The sequence below is a fragment of the Muntiacus reevesi genome, chromosome 3 (assembly GCF_963930625.1).
Source record: "Muntiacus reevesi chromosome 3, mMunRee1.1, whole genome shotgun sequence".
NCBI classification, from domain to species: Eukaryota; Metazoa; Chordata; class Mammalia; order Artiodactyla; family Cervidae; genus Muntiacus; species Muntiacus reevesi.
In genome coordinates, this window is record NC_089251.1 from 81034188 (window position 1) to 81051951 (window position 17764).

At 40.0% G+C, this 17764-nt stretch overlaps 1 protein-coding gene across 5 annotated transcripts in view; it reads left to right on the forward strand.

The window, feature by feature from the left end:
• The first annotated feature begins 276 nt into the window (after positions 1-276).
• Positions 277-17764, forward strand: part of SOS1 (SOS Ras/Rac guanine nucleotide exchange factor 1) — a 125189-nt gene continuing 107701 nt past the window's right edge. For 3 of the 5 annotated variants that reach the window (XM_065929397.1, XM_065929398.1, XM_065929402.1), the window contains exon 1: positions 277-495. In XM_065929397.1, coding sequence (XP_065785469.1) covers positions 409-495 — 87 coding nt within the window. In that variant the 5' untranslated portion in view covers positions 277-408. Of the gene's footprint in view, positions 496-3265; positions 3277-3916; positions 3972-17764 lie in introns of those variants that run through there. The other 2 variants (XM_065929399.1, XM_065929401.1) reach the window with 2 other exon arrangements.

The following is a 17764-nucleotide window of genomic DNA, read 5'->3' on the forward strand; positions in this document are numbered from 1 at the left end:
CACAGCCCTCCCCCAGCCGCCGGCTCCGCCGCGGGGCCAGGCCGGGCTCGGGAGCGCAGTCCCGGCGGGCGGGCGGCGACCGCGGCGGAGGGCAACCCGGGGCGGCGCCGGCGGGCCGGGGAGGGGGTAGGGGGCCCGGCCCCGGGGCGGTGGTGCGGGATGCCGCCACCGCCGCCTCCGGGCTGCGTTCGCTCTCCGCGGCTGGTGCCTGTGTCGGGTGGGTGGCCGGGCGCGGGCCTCGCCCCTCAGCCCCCTCTCCGGGGCTAGCCCGGCCGCTCGGCGCCCCAAGGGGGCCGGGCCGTCCGGTGGCACCGCGGCCCTGTTCCGCGCTGCGAGCTCACCCTCTCGCGGCTCCCCGGCCCGGCCGCCGCCGCCCCTCTCCCCGCCCGGAGGCGCCCCGGGGGCACCATGCAGGCGCAGCAGCTGCCGTACGAGTTTTTCAGCGAGGAGAACGCGCCCAAGTGGCGGGGGTTGCTGGTGCCTGCGCTGAAAAAGGTGAGGCGCGCACGAGACCCCGCTCCCCGGCGGCAGCCTGGGCGAGAGCACCGGGCCCGGGTCGGGAAGGGCTGGGGAGGCGGGGCGCGCGGGGCCGTCTTTCTTCCCGGTCTCACCGCCTCCCAGAAGGGACGGCACACCCCGAGAGGTTCCCCCGCACTCGTTGGCTCTCGGTGTTGACAGTCACCCCGTGTGGCGTGTGGGAAGGCCGCAGGGAGCCAGGGAGAGTTTGTCCGAAGAATCCAACCGCTGAAAGCTTGCCCTGCCCCTGATTCAAAGACGAGAGTTGGAGGAGCCTCAGTTTTCATTGGAGGTCAAAGCAGGCCGCTTCTCTGCCTTCTCTGTGCTTTCTCGGAGCTGCTGTCAGCGTCCGGTTTTAGGTGTCCAGTATGTTCGTGCTAGTGGGTTCACGAAACTCTGGCCATAACGCTTGCCCTAAGTAATTGCAGAGCTCGCCTGCCAGCAGGAACATGGATGGCCTGCTTTGCTTGCCCTTCGTAATCACTTCATTCCCCTGAATTCCCCCATTCCTCCGATTTACAGGGGCGGGTGCACATGCCACTGTTTTCTTCCCTTCTTTCTTTCCCCCTTCCTCCCTCCCTCCCTCCCGTTCTTTCCCCCTCCCCACCTCCCCCCACCCCCACTCCCACGTCTTTCTCTCTCTCAAAACCTTGGTCCTGTCATTCGGTTTGTTGATTAGAAATTTTAGCAGTTCTGTTTCTTCGAGCTTGCCACATTGTTACCGAAAGTTATATACCCCGTGATCTGTACTTTTACACGTTTTAGTGTAATTATGAAATGTTACATTTTCAAAGCTTCTAAAGCAATGTTGTGACTTAGTAGATACATTAAAACGTCAGCAACTGATGTCTGTATGAATATAATAAAGCCTGTCAGTATTTTTGTTTTCCTTTTACCTTATAAATACAGGGGTAGCTTTACTGTTTTAATAGGTATCTAAATCGTCATTTCTCAAAAAATGTTTCATGGGATCTGGTTAAAAAATAATTTTGCTCTTCACTCAGATTTGAGATTATAGGGTACCCTTTCTCCTAAACATTTATGCTTTTAAAAGGTGTTTGATATTTCTCAGAGACCAGCAACTTTTACTTTCCCTTTTGTCCTGTTCTCCCTCTCTTGATATCTTACAGTGGAAGCTGTTTGGTTTGTTAGCATAATCTGCTGGTGTATTTCACATGCAACTTACTGACTTTTTTGTTCAGGTGTCTGATTAGTCACAGACATCTCTGATACTGTTTTCTAAGAAGAGTAATGGTGTGCCATATGCCTTACGGACTTTATTCATTAGAAATCCTGTCGGCTCTCACTGTTTACTTTCGCTTTACCTGCGAGCTTGCCATCTTAGCTTGTAGTAGTTGAGGAGTAGGAAGTCTCCGTGATTCCAGAAGCAGGTATCCTGACCAAGGTGGGGGCGGGGTGGGGAGGAGACAAAAATTATTGAAAATATATAAAAGAACTCATAAAGCACTATCAGCTTGGGACTGTTTTGCTTGGAAGCAAGCAACTCCTATCCCAGGGGAATCACCATGAAACCCTATCAGCTGAGGGTCCTATGAAGCAGTGAGATGAACATCGTAGGAGTTAGCAGACCAGGTCTACCTCTGCCACACTGGTGGCTCTTGCTGAAATCTGTCCACAGGAACATTTTGTTTGGCTGGCATAGTGTTGTTTTGTTTTTAATGGAATTGCCAGTGTTTTTAAATGGGTGTTACTACATAAAATCTGAATCTTGAACTTTTCTTGGAGAATGGGAAGATCTCTCCACAGTGGGCCAGCATTCAAGCAGGGCAGTGAGCTGCTGGAGCTGAGTAAATGGCTGCCCATCTGTCTCTGATTGACCATAGTCCCCACCAGTTCTCTTTGCTTATTTACATAACCCTGCTTTGACTTTAAGCAGAGATACCCTTGCATGGCAGTAGAAGTGATGGGAGGGGGTGAAAATCTAGTTGATGTGTGAGATTTCTTCCAATTCCCACTTAAGATACCCACTAAAGATGATTTTAAGCCATTAAAGACAAGTTAGATATTTCATGTGGATACCTCCGTATCTTCCTTTAGGCTTATTGTAGTTTGCAAATGCATCAATTTGTGTTATCTAGCCTGGGGCTCTTTGGATATGTTCTTTTCTTCACCTGAACTGCGTTTGGCCTGGCCTAACACTGCTCATCCTCTGGGCTCACTGGACCTCAGATCTGTTCTCAGATCCTCAGGCCTGAATTGGATAGTCTTTCTTTTATTTTTAGTCTGACTGTTCTTTTAGCAGGGCTTCCCTGGTGGCTCAGAGGTTAAAGCATCTGCTTGCAATTCAGGAGACCTGTGTTCGATCCCTGGGTCGGAAAGATCCTTTGGAGAAGGAAATGGTAACCCACTCCAGTATTCTTGCCTGGAGAATCCCATGGACGGAGGAGCCTCATGGGCTACAGTTCACGGGGTTGCAAAGAGTCAGACACGACCCTACCCAGGCACTTAACAATTCCTATTTTTTTCCTATTTAAGTTCACCACCCAAATTAGATTGGATGGTCCTTGGGAACGGGGATACTATTTTACCCTCATTTCATCCTCCATGTATACAGTGTCTGACACCTTAGTTGGCACTTAACTTTGAATGAGTGGGTAGGGAATAGCCAAGCAAAACCATCATCTTCCTCCCTTCCACTTAATATTTAAAAATTTTTTTTCTCTTCATAGCTGTATTATTTCATTTGACTGGCTCAAGACTTCGATGTCATCTCTGACTGTCCACACCCAGGAAGAGCTTGTAGGTTCATTTCCCTTGACGTGTTCATTTAATCAATTCCCTTCTACTCCAACTACGCTTGGGTCCACTTTCCCAGGCTACTACTATAGCCTCTTAACTGAGTTCACTGCCCCCACTTCGCCTGTTTTTCAGATTTCAGAAGTTATAGCACACTTCTGAATATGTCACACATTTGTTCAGAACCATCGATGTCTTTTCAGGGCATAGAATGAAGTGTGTATTCTTTGAAATAGACTTGTCAGTGATCTGGCTTCATCCTGCTTTTCTGAATGGATTGCCTACCATACTCTTTCATATACTTTATGCTTCAGCCAGACAGGACTACCTCTTTTCCTGAAAATTCCCAGAAGGTCTCAATGCATCCCATCTGTTAAAGTCCTATCTTATCTATTGCATAAGTCTGTCGTGCCTACTGCAGACCAAGTATTGCCCTCAGCAGTAAGGATGAAAAGGGAATTGACATTATCCAGAAATGACTAAGTTCTAATATGATGAGAAGTGGCAGAGGATGAGTTTGGAGGGAAAAGTAGTTTATAGAAAATTTTTTAATGTTAAGCTAAGGAGAATGATTTTTATTTTGAGGGGATAGATGTCATTGAGGAACCTTAAATAGGGGAATAACATCAGATTTTGATTTTAGAAAATCCACTTTGGCCATGGAATAGAAAATGGATTGCAGAAGAATGAGACCAAAGGTAAGGAGAAAAGTTAGAAAGCTAGTTTAATAGTCCAGCCAGGAGATGATATATGTTTGAATTAAGGGTGCATTTGAATTAGGATCAAAGTGTGGAGATGGATTTTATATAGTTGAGAGATGTTTAAAAGGCAGAATTGACGGGATCTAGTAACTCACAGTGATTGGGGTAAGTGGTAAGCGTAGGAGGACTCTTAAGTTTCTGGTTTGATTGCCTTTAGCCAGGATAGAGAATGTAGGAGGAGTACCTGTTGGGTGGAAGGAGTAGCATTATAAGATGAGTTTTGAACTTGTTAAAGTCCCTTCTGGTTATCCAGGTGGACTTGTAGGACTGGCAATTGGTTGTTGGTATCTGGTGAAACAGATTTGGGACTTCTAGGTGTGTGGGTGGGGCCATGAGATAGAGGAAGCTATCCATTCAAGAGTTACAGAAGAATGCTCATGGCAGTTCTCTTCAGCAAAAAGTGGAAACAGTCCAGATGTCCATCAGCAGGTCAATGTATAAACAAATTGTGATATAGCCATACATTGGAATACTTCTCAGCAGTAAAAAGGAATGAACTATTGATATATGAGACAACGTTGCTCAAAATAATTAAGCTGGTAACACCCCCTACTACCCAAAACACCATAGTATATACTGTAAAATTATAGAAAAATGCATCTACAGTGACAGAAAACAAGTCAGTAGTTGTTTGGGAGAGAGGCATTTATGTTCATTTGTCTTTTTGATTGTATTAACATTTTCAGGAGCATATGCATGCATTCTTGCGTGTGCTCAGTCATGTCTTTTTGACCCGGTGGACTGTAACCCACCAGACTTCTCTGTCCATGAACTTTTCCAGGCAAAGAAGACTGAAGTGGGTTGCTATTTCTTCCTTCAGGGGATTTCCCGACCCAGGGATCAAACCTGTGTCTCCTGCGACTTCTGCATTGGAAGGCAGATTCTTTACCAGTGAGCCTCCTGAGGAGCGTATTAAAATTTAACGCATTATACAGCTCAGATATTTACAATTTATTGTGTGTTAATTGTACCTCAAAGAAGGTGTTTTTCAAAAGTGAATGAGGCCACCCACTGAAAATGATAAGTAAGAATGAAATTAGGCTGGCATCAGAACTGGAGGAATAAAATGAACAATAGGGTGTAGGGAAAGAGCAAAGGGCAAGGAGTGAGTGAAGGAGGTTAAGAAGGAAAGAGTCAGGTAGAAAGAATAAGACCCTAGTGTCCGAGAAGCTGAGAATGGATGAGTTTCAAGGAAAGTGTCATTAACTGTGTCAGGCTATAGAAAAGTCAAATAAAGTACCTGAAAAATAGTAGTAAATCTAACTATGACAGGAAAAAAAAAGACTGAATTATTCATTAAACACAACCTCAAAAGCCTCACCAAAAATATATAAAATGGGTTTGTAGGTTGAGGAGCAGGTAGTTCATGCTAGGTAGCCTCAATTTTCATGATGGAAGACAAGATCCTTTAACATATAGCGAGTAAAGAGAAATAAGTAAGGAGCTTAAGTTTTGGAATTGCTGCTGTGGAGTCGGGAGGAGGAGCCAACCAGTGAATTAGAGAGGATTGCTGAGCAGTGCGGAGTGTGGAGAACATTGTAGGTTTGAAGAGCATTCACTGGCCTGCTGGTTGTGAGATTTTCTTCCTGCAGCACCCATCAGTCAGGTAAAGGGGTAAAGAAGGATTATTGGTTGCTTGTGGCTGCAGTAGAGATGAAGAAAACAGGGATATTTCAGAAGATTGAAAGTTAAGCTATAAGAGAGATAATGGAGGTGTAAATGAGAGCTCCATGGATTAGAAATCTTAATGAGTTGTAAGAGGAGGGTAAGGGGAGCAGCTAAGGAATTATGATTAGAGATGGTGATAAATACATTTGGGAGTTTTAGATTCTAGAAATGAGGAAGATGAGACAGGGGCTCTGAACTGGTGTGTTGAATGGTGGATTGCATGCATGGATGAGGATGGATTCCACAAGGATTATGATGTTTGTTGTAGTGGAGAGGAAGAAGGCAGTGACGATGCTCCAACCAAATAATAAGTGGCAACTACTCTATAATTTTTTATTACAGCTATAGCTAGAATAGAAAAAAGCTGTGCCCTTCATTTTAGAATATATTTATTTGTCTTGTAATCAAGTTTTGCATTTTATTATGAAAAATTTCAGATATACAGAAAAGTTCAAAGAGTTGCATAGTAAATACTCATATACCCACCTGGATTCTATAATTTACAACTGTTTTACTGTTTGCTTTATCACATGCCTATTCATCTACCAATCCATCTTAACATTTTGAAGGATTTCAAAGTAAGTTATAGACATCAGTACACTTTACCCTTAAACACGTCAACTTGCATATCATTAACTTAGTGTTCACTCTGTTTACAGTTCTTTTTGTTTTTCAGGTAAAATTTATGTACAGTGAAATACACAAATGTTAATTGTACAATTTAATGAGTTTTGGCAAATGAATACAACCCAAGCCTCTGCCAGTATATGGGATATTACCAGCACTCCTGAAAATTTCCTCGTGTGCCTTCTCAGTCATTTCTTGCCCCCAGCCTCCAGAAGCAACTGCTCTTCAGACCTTTTATCACCATAGATGAATCTTGTGTGTTGTAGATCCCATATAAATGGAATTGTACAGTATATATTTTTGGTGAGGCTTTTGAGGTTGTGTTTAATGAAGAATTCAGTCTTTTTTTTCCTGTCATATGACTATGTCAAAGTTTATTAAATGGATGGACACCTGAGAGGTTTCCGGTGTGGGTCTGTTGAGAATAAAGCTACCATGAATGTTCGTTCTTATAGCTCGTGTTGTAGAAATGTTTTCATTTCTCTTGGGTAAATACCAGGAGAAATGGCTCATAGAGTAAATGTCTGTTAGGTTTATAAGAAACTTCCAGACCCTTTCTCAAAATGGTTGTACCATTTCATGTTCCCACCAACAGTGTATGAGAGTTGCAGTTGCTATACATTCTTACCAATATTTGATGTTATTAGTCTTTAATTTTAGTAATTTCGATGGGTGTGTAGTGGTATCTCATCATGGTTTTAATTTGTATTATTCTGGTGACTAATGATACTGAGCACTCATGTTCTTATAGGTTATTCGTGTGTCTTCTCTTGTGTAATGTCTGTGTGAATCTTTTGCCCATTTAAAAATTTGGGCTGTTTTTCTTTATAGTATTGAGTTTAAGAGTTCTTTGTATATCATGGTTAACTGTCCTTTATCAGATATATGTTTCATGAATATTTTCTTCTGGTCTGTGGCTTGTCTAGTCTAATGGTGTTTTTTGATAAACAAAAGTTTTTAATATTGATGGCGTCGAGTTTATCAGATTTTTTTCTTTTAAGGTCGCTGTGTTCTGTCTCAGAACCTCTTGCCTGCCACCAAGTCATGAACACATGATCCCAAGGCTATTTTCTAAAAGCTTTATAGTTTTAGCTTTTACATGACCTGTGATCCATTTCAAATTAATTCTATATGATACGAGGTAGGAATTGAGATTTCTTTTTTTATGCTCATATCTAGTTATTTCAGAACTGTTTGTTGACGATACTTTCCTCTCCCTGTTGGATTTTGTTATTTCTGTGAAAATTAAATGAATATATATTATATATTTATGTAAATGTATATTTAAATATGTAGTATATAAAGTAAATTTGTATATATTTTAGACTCTTTTAGTCCATTGATGTCTTGTTTATCTTTCCCCCAATTCCACACTATTGATTACTGTAGATTTATAGTAAGTCTTAAAGTTAGGTAGTGCAAGTCCTCCTTTTAAAATAATTATTTTATTGTTTCTAGATTTTGTATTTCAGTACAAATTTTGAACCATCCTGTCAATTTCTAACAAAAATCTTGGTGAGATTTTAATTGTAATTTCACTTATTCTGTAGATAACAGGATAGAATTGGCATCTTAACTATAGCAAGTCTTTGGATTCATGAAAGTGGTATATGTCTCCATTTATTTAGACTTTTAAATTTCTCTCAGAAACACTTTGAGTGTAGAAGTCTTATATGTCTTTGGTTAAGTTTAACCTGAAATATTTTGTTTTTTGATGTTATTGTAAATTGTTTTAAAATTTTTTATTTTCCGGTTATTTGTTAATGGGTATATAAACAATAGGTGAAAATTTGGAGAGCAATAAAGAGAAATTGCAGGGTGACAGATGTGCTCAGGCCTAGAGAGAATTTAGTCCAAATGGGAGATGAAAAGAAGAGACTTCTAAGGGAAAAGAGAGGGAATTTCAGAAATTTTATATTGTTATCAATTGGAAGTCCTTAAATAAGCATCAGTGGGTCCTTTGATATGCTAAAAATGCATTAAAAATAAAGGCATTAAACAACTCAAAAAGTTGTTTAATAAAGATCATATATTTTAATTAAATAGAAACATGTAGCTGATTTTGTATATTGATCCTGTATCCTTTGACCTGGCTCATAGTTGTTTTAAACATTTCATAGAATTTTGACTCTTTGGGCCACTCCCTGGAGCATGTGGGATCTTAGTTCCCTGACCAGGGATCCAACCCACACCACTGCATTGGAAACAGAGTCTTAACCCTGAACTGCCAGGAAGGCCCCTCCATAGAATTTTCTACATAATTAAGTCATCTGCAAATAGAGACAGTCTGATATTTTATTTATTTCTTTTTCTTATTTTATTGACTAGGACTTCCATTACAGTGTTGAATCAAAGTAGTGAAAGTGGTCATCCCTGCCATCTTAAGGGAAAAAGTATGTCTTATTTCACCGTTAAGGGTGATGTTATTTGTTAGTTTCCATTGATGCTGTTTATCAGATTGAGGTTTTCCCTTTCCACTTTTAGTTTTCTGAGTTTTGGGGTTTTCTGAAGTTAAAGTGGATATTGAATTTTGTCAAATTGTTTTTCTATGTCTTTTAAAATAATCATAAGCTTTTCCTCCTTTATTCTGTAAATAGTATGGTAAATCACATTGATTGACTTTGAATGTTAACCTACATTCCTGGATAAGCCATAGCAGATGGTTTTTTGTTTTTTTTTTTTTTTTTTTGAGTTTCTTCTTTGTGTTAGTGTTCTAGGCACTATGCTTGGTACTTTGCATATTTATCTCTGTTCCACCCATTGACTTTCCAAGGTAGTAATTTTTACAACTGAGTTTTTAGCTGAGGAAATGGATCCTCAGAGAGGCAAATTGCTCAAAATCTTGTAATAGAACCAAGATTTGAACTTAAGTCTGTTTAGCTTCAGACACAAGTCTTTCCACTGTACTGTGTTTCTTCCTTTGTAGCATGATACAAAACAATGGTGTTCTACTTGTCTCCTGCACCTTAGATTTTAGGGAATAACTATCTTAGGGGAGAAGGAGGCGAAATGAAGAGGGCTTTGAAACCCTTTGTGTTAGACTGAGAAACTTAGCTGTTTTACATATTGGGGTTCTGCATAGACTTACATTTGGCAAAACTACACTGCTGCATGAAACAGTAATGATTTTAAAGGTAATGCTGGTGGTGGTTTAGTCGCTAAGTTGTATCTGACTCTTGAGACCCCATGGACTGTAGCCTGCCAGGCTCCTCTGTCCTTGGGATTCTCCAAACAAGAATACTGGAGTGGATTGCCATTTCCTTCTCCATCTTGAAGGTAACAGTTAATGGAAAGACGGCATAGATCATAAAGGAAAAGGCTGAGTAGAAATGATCTTGGGATGGCAATAGGAAGCTAGGAGACTATTCTAGTATGCTTATGTTTGGGAGTGAAGGAAGTGACATTTTAGTGGAAGTGAGTGTTGACTAAGTGAGGATGAGGAGGATGTGTCTTCCAAGGGTTGGTGTTGCAAAGAGTCACTGGAGTCCAAGAGGAGCTCAGCATCTTAGGAATTCTGAGTAGCTGGAGTCTATTCAGCCTGAAGTGTGGGGTCAGCTCTTGTGAATGAAATTACTGCATTTTATCTTGTGAGCAGTGAGGGACTATTGAAGAGTATTAAACCAGGTATTAATAATTAGATATGAATTTTAAAGGATCTCTGCTCTGTGGATCATGGATTAAATGACTGTAGAACTGTAGGCAGGAAGGCAGGTTAGGGGACTTTTGCCGCAATTCTTAGAAGGGATAGTGCTGTTCTTGACTAGAGCAGTAGCTGTGAGGTAAAGAAGAGTAGACAGATTTTAGCTTTAAAAGTAGATTGGTGGTTGAACGATGGGGTAGTGAGAGAGGCTTCAAAGTTGATTCCCAGGATTCTGGCTTAGGAGTCTTAGTGGCAGTAGTGATGAAAGGGGGAATAGTGGGAGGAGGAGCACCTTTGGAGGGGAACTAAGAAACCATCAGTATTCTGGGAGTAACATGGTGTGAGAGAATTGTGATGGGAGAAATTTACACATTGAGGGTAGCCAAGTATGTAAGCATGAAAGGCATCTTTATTGGACTGTCCTTATTAATTATAGGCAGGTACAATCTGAAGAGTCTGTCTTTCAGTGTACATTTCAAATGCTGTCTCTACAAAGGCTTTCTACTACAATTCCATCCCCTAAGTAGAATGAATCTATTAATTTCTTTAATACGTTGGAGAAGGAAATGGCAACCCACCCCAGTATTCTTGCTGGAGAATCCCATGGACAGAGGAACCTGGAAGGCTATAGTCCATGGGGTCGCAAGAGTCGGACACGACTTAGCGACTAAACCACCACCATTAATTTCTTTAGTATTTTATGTGTCAATTTTAGTACTTAATGAAAATCTGCCCTTTAAAGTTTGTATATGTGGCTTCTGTCTTCTATATTGGGAGTTATTTGAGAGCAAGAGGAACCAACTCACCTTTGTATTCCCTCCAATGCTTAGCATGTTTCTCATGTATAGCAGGTGCTCAGTACACATGTTGACTTGTATGTAGCTCTGATCTTGTCCTTTTAAGAATATACTTACTAATGAGTTAGGTGGGTCTTAGTTGAGATTTTTAACAGACAAAGGCATTGGAATTTGTTTGGTGTATCCTATTTTAGCAAATAGGGAAGCAAATGTAATGCTTTAGAAATAATTTTTTAAATGGCTAAATTAAAAAAAAAAAACCATGTAATGCTTCAAGGGAGAAGCAGATGCCAGGATGGGGTTAAGCATGCAAGAAGTTTGTTAGAAGAAGTGCTTGCGAGAGAAAATGAGGAAGGAGGCAAGGAGAGTCATCAGTCATCATACTACGCAAGTCTGACTCCAAGTGAGGGAGAAAGGTGAGGAAGGAAGGGACTTTGGATGAAGGTATCGTAGTTCTAAGGAAGTTTAACTGAGACCTCAGAAGTTCTTGAGCAAAAGTTGCCTATCACAGAAATTTCTCATCTTCCAAGATCAGGGCCACCTTAGTGTATGCCTGTGGTGCTCTTTACTGGGAGCAGCCAGTGAGAAGCACGGCCTCCGTGCAAAGTGATGGATTTCAGAGTGCAGCAGCTGGGGCCCAGAGTCAGTTATTTTTCCCTGGAGTCAGAGATCTGAGAGGCTGATTCTCATAGCCAGCCATGGTCATCTCTGTGGCTATAAATTGCCTGATTCAGGACAATTGAATTACAGTATTCCCCCCCCCCCCCCCAAAGTGGTAATTTGTTCCCCTTAAGCTCCTTGTGCTTTTTCTTTTTTTAAAAGATACCTTAGGATGAGTTCCAAAAGTCGTAACTTAATTGTCATTAATAGTACACAGTTTGCTTTGTTGTTGTTGTTTAGTTGCTAAGTTGTGTCTGATTCTTTTGCGCCTCTGTGAACAGTAGCCCACCATGCTTCTTTATCCATGGGATTTCCCAGGTGAGAATACTGGCCTGCCTTGCCATTTCCTCCTCCAAGGGATCTTCCTGACCCAGGGATTAAACCCACATCTTCTGCATTGGCAGGCGAATTCTTACCACTGAGCCACCGGGGAAACCCGTGGTTTGCTTTAGTAGTTATCAAATAAAGTTTGCATTTCCTATTCAAGTTGATTTCATATTCAGCCTTAATGTACCAAATGACAAAGCAAGAAAGATGAAAGAAAGCATGCAAATGATACCTATAATATGAACTAGTGAATCAGGAGTACTTCGAGCACTTCAGGAGTACCTTGAGTAGGCCAGCCACCCAGTTATGAAGATGAGTGCTGTGGACTTTACTTTCTAGGCTGGGCTACTTCAGGTAGACAAGCACAGATCAGTAAAAGAAGTTATGTATAAAGTCAGATTCTGGGAATCACCTGTTGGAGTTGGGGATGGAGGCATATACCAGAGAAAAGAAATAATTTTAAGTTTTAGTTTTATGGACCCTGAATTACTCAGATGTTATTTTTAAGGTAGATATTTTAAATTTATAATGGGAAGATGATTTTGAAAAGTTTCCTTAATGCTGCTTTCCTGCTGATTTTGACTGCTGGTGGTGGTTTAGTCGCTAAGTCATGTCCGACTCTTGCCACCCCATGGACTGTAGCTCACCAGGCTCCTCTGTCCATGGGATTTTCCAGGCAAGAATACTGGAGTGGGTTGCCATTTCCTTTTCCAGGGGATCTTCCCGACCCAGGAAAAGAACCCATGTTTCCTGCATTACAGGCAGATTCTTTACCGACTGAGCTATGAGGGAAACTGATTTTGACTGGTTTGGTTTTATTCACCAGATTTGTTGAGTATTATATGACAAACATTCTAGACAACTGAAAACTAATACCTCAATTGTTACTTTTATGAAACTTGTATCTGGTGATAAAAAGAAATCTGTTATCTTTCCATATGTGTTAAAACACTCTGATTCTCGTTTATAGAAAGTTTGATTTAGGGTTAAAAATAAAAATATAAATTTTAAAATTTTAAAAATAAAACAAGTCTTCGAATTTAAAAAAAAGTTGTTTTAAATTAAGAGACTTTTTGGAATAAGCTGACTTAAATTCTAGTTATTCTTTTATAATTCCTGAAACAAGATTTTCCCTTTTTATATAGACAAGTCCCATCTTCTATTTTATTACAATCTAAACCATTTACAAGTGAATTGATTTCTATGTATGGCTCAGTAGTTTGTAATGGAATGCACTAACTGCTAATTGCATTCACAGCTGTTGTAAGGACTGATAGGATTCTGACTTCTTCACATATAATTAATAACTTTTTTCTTATTGTGCTAGAATATTTTATATATATATTCACATGTATATATAAAACACAAAATTAGCCATTTTAACCATTTCTAAATGTATAATTCAGTGCCAGTAGCTACATTCACAAGATTGTGCAACTGTCACCACTTGTCTATTTCCAAAACTTTTCATCACCTCAAACAGAAACTCTGTACATATTAAGCAATAACTCCTAACTTCCTCCTCCCTCAGCCCCCATAACCTCTAATCTACTTTCTGTCTCTATGAATTTGCCTGTTCGAGGTATTTAATGTAAGTTGAGTCATATATTTGTCCTTTTGTATCTGATTTATTTTAGTTAATACAATGTTTTAAGATTCATCCATGGTGTAGCATGTATCAGAATTTAATTCCTTTTTAAGGCTTACTAATACTCCATTACATATTAATATATTAATATAAATATATTATAAATAGATAATATATAATTTGTGTATATACCCCATTTAGTTTATTCATTCATCTGTTGATGGACACTTGAGTTGTTTCTGTCTTTTGGCTACTGTAAGGAATGCTGCAGTGAACATTGGTATACAAGTATTTGAGTTCCTGTTTTCAGTTCTTTTGGGTATACACCTAGAAGTGGAATCGCTGGGTCATTTGGTTTATATGTTTAACTTGTTTAACGTTTATATGTTTAACATTTGGTTTGTATGTTTAACTATGTTTAACTTTTTGAGGAATTATACTGCTTTCTGCAGCAATCGCACCGTTTTTACATTCCTACTAGCAGTGCACAAAGGTTCCGATTTTTCCATAGCCTCTCTTACCCTTGTTGTTTTCCGTTGTTTTTTTTTAATTACTATCCTAGTTTATGTGAAGTGATACCTCTTTGTATTTTGGCTTGCATTTCCCTCATGATTAATAATATTGGCCATCTTTTCTTGTACTTGTTGGCCACTCGTATATTTTCTTTGGCAAAAGTCTGTTCAAGTCCACTGCCATTTTTAAAACCTATGTGGTTTGAGTTTTTGTTGTTAAATTTTAGGGCATCATTGTAATCTTCTTGATGTTAGCTCCTTATTGGCTATATGACTTGTAAATATTTTCTTTTATTCAAATACAACCAAAACTCTACTTTCAGTTTCTTGATAATGTCCTTTGCACAAAAGCTTTCAACTTTAATGAAGTTCAGTTTATCTTGAAACCCAACTGCTTTTTGTGTGTTGGTTTTATTCTGCAACTTTGCTGAATTAATTCACTAGCTCTGGTATTCTGGTATCTTTCTTGTGCATTCTTTGGAATTTTTCTGTATATAGGATTGTCATCTGCAAATAAAAATAGTTTTACTCTGTGTGTGTGTGTGTGTGTGTGTGTGTGTGTGTGTGTGTGTGTGTGTGTGTGTGTGTGTGTGTGTGTGTCTACATATGGCTTCACTGGTGGCTCAGATGGTAAAGAATCTGCCTACAATGCAGGAGACCCAGGTTCGATCCCTGGGTCAGAAAGATCCATCCCATGGAGAGGGGGATAGCAACCCACTCCAGTATTCTTACCTGGAGAATTCCATGGACAGAGGAGCCTGGCAGACTACAGTCCATGGGATCAGTTTTCATTCCAATCCCAAAGAAGGGCAATGCCAAAGAATGTTCAAACTGCTGTACAGTTGCACTCATTTCACATGCTAGCAAGGGTATGCTCAAAATCCTTCAAGCTAGGCTTCAGCATTACATTAACCGAGAGCTTCCAGATGTCCAAGCTGGGTTTAGAAAAGGCAGAGGAACCAGAGTTCAAATTACCAACATTCATTGGCTCATAGAGAAAGCAAAAGATTTCCAGAAAAACATCTGCTTCGTTGACTGTGCTAAAGCCTTTGACTATGTGGATCACAACAAACTGTGGAAAATTCTTAGAGAGGAAAGTGGACCACCTTGCCTGTCTCCGGAGAAACCTGTATGCTGGTCAAGAAGCAACACTTAGAACCTTACATGGAACAACTGACTGGTTCAAAATTGGGAAAGGAATATGACATGCCTGTGTATTGTCACCCTGTTTGTTTAACTTCTGTGCAGAGTACATCATGCAAAATGATGGGCTGGATGAATCACAAGCTGGAATCAAGATTGCCAGGAGAAATATCAGCAACCTCAGATAGGCTGATGATACCACTCTAATGGCAGAAGGTGAAGTGGAATTAAGAGCTTCTTGATGAGCGTGAAGGAGGAGAGTGAAGAAGCTCACACACACACATGTTCTTTTTCAGATTCTTTTCCCTTATAGGTTATTACAGGTTATTGAGCATAGTTCTGAGTGCTACACAGCAGGTTCTTGTTAGTTATCTATTTTATATATAGTAGTGTGTATAGACTAACATATGCTTTGTCATTGTTTTATCTTCTTGATGAATTGACCCTTTTTTCAACATACAGTGTCCATCTTTGTCTCGTGTAACAGTTTTTGACCTAATGCCTATTTTTTCTGATATTAGCCACACTAACACTCTTACTTTCTGTTTTCATGGAATATCTTTTCCCATCTTTTCATTTTGAAACTATGGTTTTGTGTATAAATTGATCATTATAGTCAGCATATAATTTAATCATGTTTTTAAATCAGTTCTGCCAGTCTCTGGCTTTGATTAGAAAGTTTAACCCAATTAAATTTAAAGTAGTGAGAAGATCCTGGCAGGCTACAGTCCATGGGGTCTCTGAGTCAGACAGGACTTAGCAACTAAACAGCAACAAAAGTGACTGAGAAGGAAGGACCTCTGCCATCATTTTGCTTCTGTGTTGTTGTGAAATCCTATACCTTTTTTGTTGCTCATTTCCTCCATTACATACTGGTTTCTTCTTCTCCCCCACCCCCATTTTATTATAGTGAACCATTTTGATTTTCTTTTGTGTGTATTTTTTAGAAATTTTCTTTGTGGTAATCCTTGTGAATTACATTTAACTCCCTAAGTTTATAGCAATATAGTTTGCACTGATATGAACTTAACTTCAGTAGCATATAAAAGCTCTGCTCCTATAACAGCTCAGTCTTACCCCCTTATATTGTTGTTGTCACAGATTATATCTTTATACGGTATGTATCCAGTCTCACGGGTTTATAATTATTTTTTATGTATTTGTCTTTTGAAATTCTATAGAAAATACAAAATGGAGTTAGAAACCATATATATATAGTAATATATAGTAGTGCCCGTTTTTTTATTTGCTGGTGTTATTCACCTATACCAGAGACCTTTATTTCATCATATGACTTTGAGTTGCTGTTTAGTGTCCTTTAATTTCAACTCGAAGGACTATCTTTAGCATTTCTTGTAGGGCAGGTCTTATGATATTGAACTCCCTTAGCTTTTGTTTATCTGACAACATCTTAAATTGTACCTAATTTTGAAGGACAGTTTTGTCAGATGCAAAATTCTTGGTTGAAAATTTTTTTCTCTCAGCACTTAAATATGCATCCTACTGTATTTGGGCATCCATGGTTTCTAGTAAGAAATAAGTTGCTGACCTTATTAAGGACTCCTTGTATGGGAAGGGAATTCCAGTTGAACTATTTCAAATCCTAAAAGATGATGCTGTGAAAGTCCTGCATTCAATATGCCAGCAGATTTGGAAAACTCAGCAGTGGTCACAGGACTGGAAGAGGTCAGTTTTCATTCCAGTCCCAAAGAAAGGCAATGCCAAAGAAGGTTCAAAAGTGAGTGAAGTCGCTCAGTTCTGTCCGAGTCTTTGCAGCGCCATGGACTGTAGACTACCAGGCTTCTTTGTCCATGGGATTTTCCAGGCAAGAATACTGGAGTGGGTTGCCATTTCCTTCTCCAGGGGATCTTCCCAACCCAGAGATCGAACCCAGGTCTCCTGCGTTGCAGGCAGACACTTTACCCTCTGAGCCACCAGGGAAGCCCTGGTGGACTTCAAACTACTGCACAGTTGCACTCATTTCACACGCTAGCAAAGTAATGCTCAAAGTTCTCCAAGCCAGGCTTCAACTACACATGAACCGTAAACTTCCAGATGTTCAAGCTGGATTTAGAAAAGGCAGAGGAACCAGAAATCAAATTGCCAACATCTGCTGGATCATAGAAAAAGCAAGAGAGTTCCAGAAAAACATCTACTTTTGCTTTATTGACTATGCCAGAGCCTTTGACTGTGGATCACAATAAACTGTGGTGAATTCTTAAAGAGATGGAATACCAGACCACCTGACCTGCCTTTTGAGAAATCTGTATGCACGTCAGGAAGCAGCAGTTAGAACTGGACATGGAACAATCAACTGGTTCCAAATCAGGAAAGGAGTACATCAGGGCTGTATATTCTCATCCTGCTTATGTAACTTCTATGCAGAGTACATCATGTGAAATGGTGGTCTGGATGAAGCACAAGCTGGAATCAAGATTGCTGGGAGAAATAACAATAATCTCAGATACACAGATGACACCACCTTTATCGCAGAAAGTGAAGAAGAACTAAAGAGAGTCTTGATGAAGGTGAAAGAGGAGAGTGAAAAAGTTGACTTAAATTCAACATTGAGAAAACTAAGATCATGGCATCTGGTTCCATCACTTCATGGCAAATAGGTGGGGAAACTATGGAAACAGTGACAGACTTTATTTTTTTGATCTCCAAAATCATTGCAGATGATGACTGGAGCCATGAAATTAAAAGACGTTTGCTCCTTGGAAGAAAAACTATGACCAACCTAGACAGCTTATTAAAAACCAGAGACA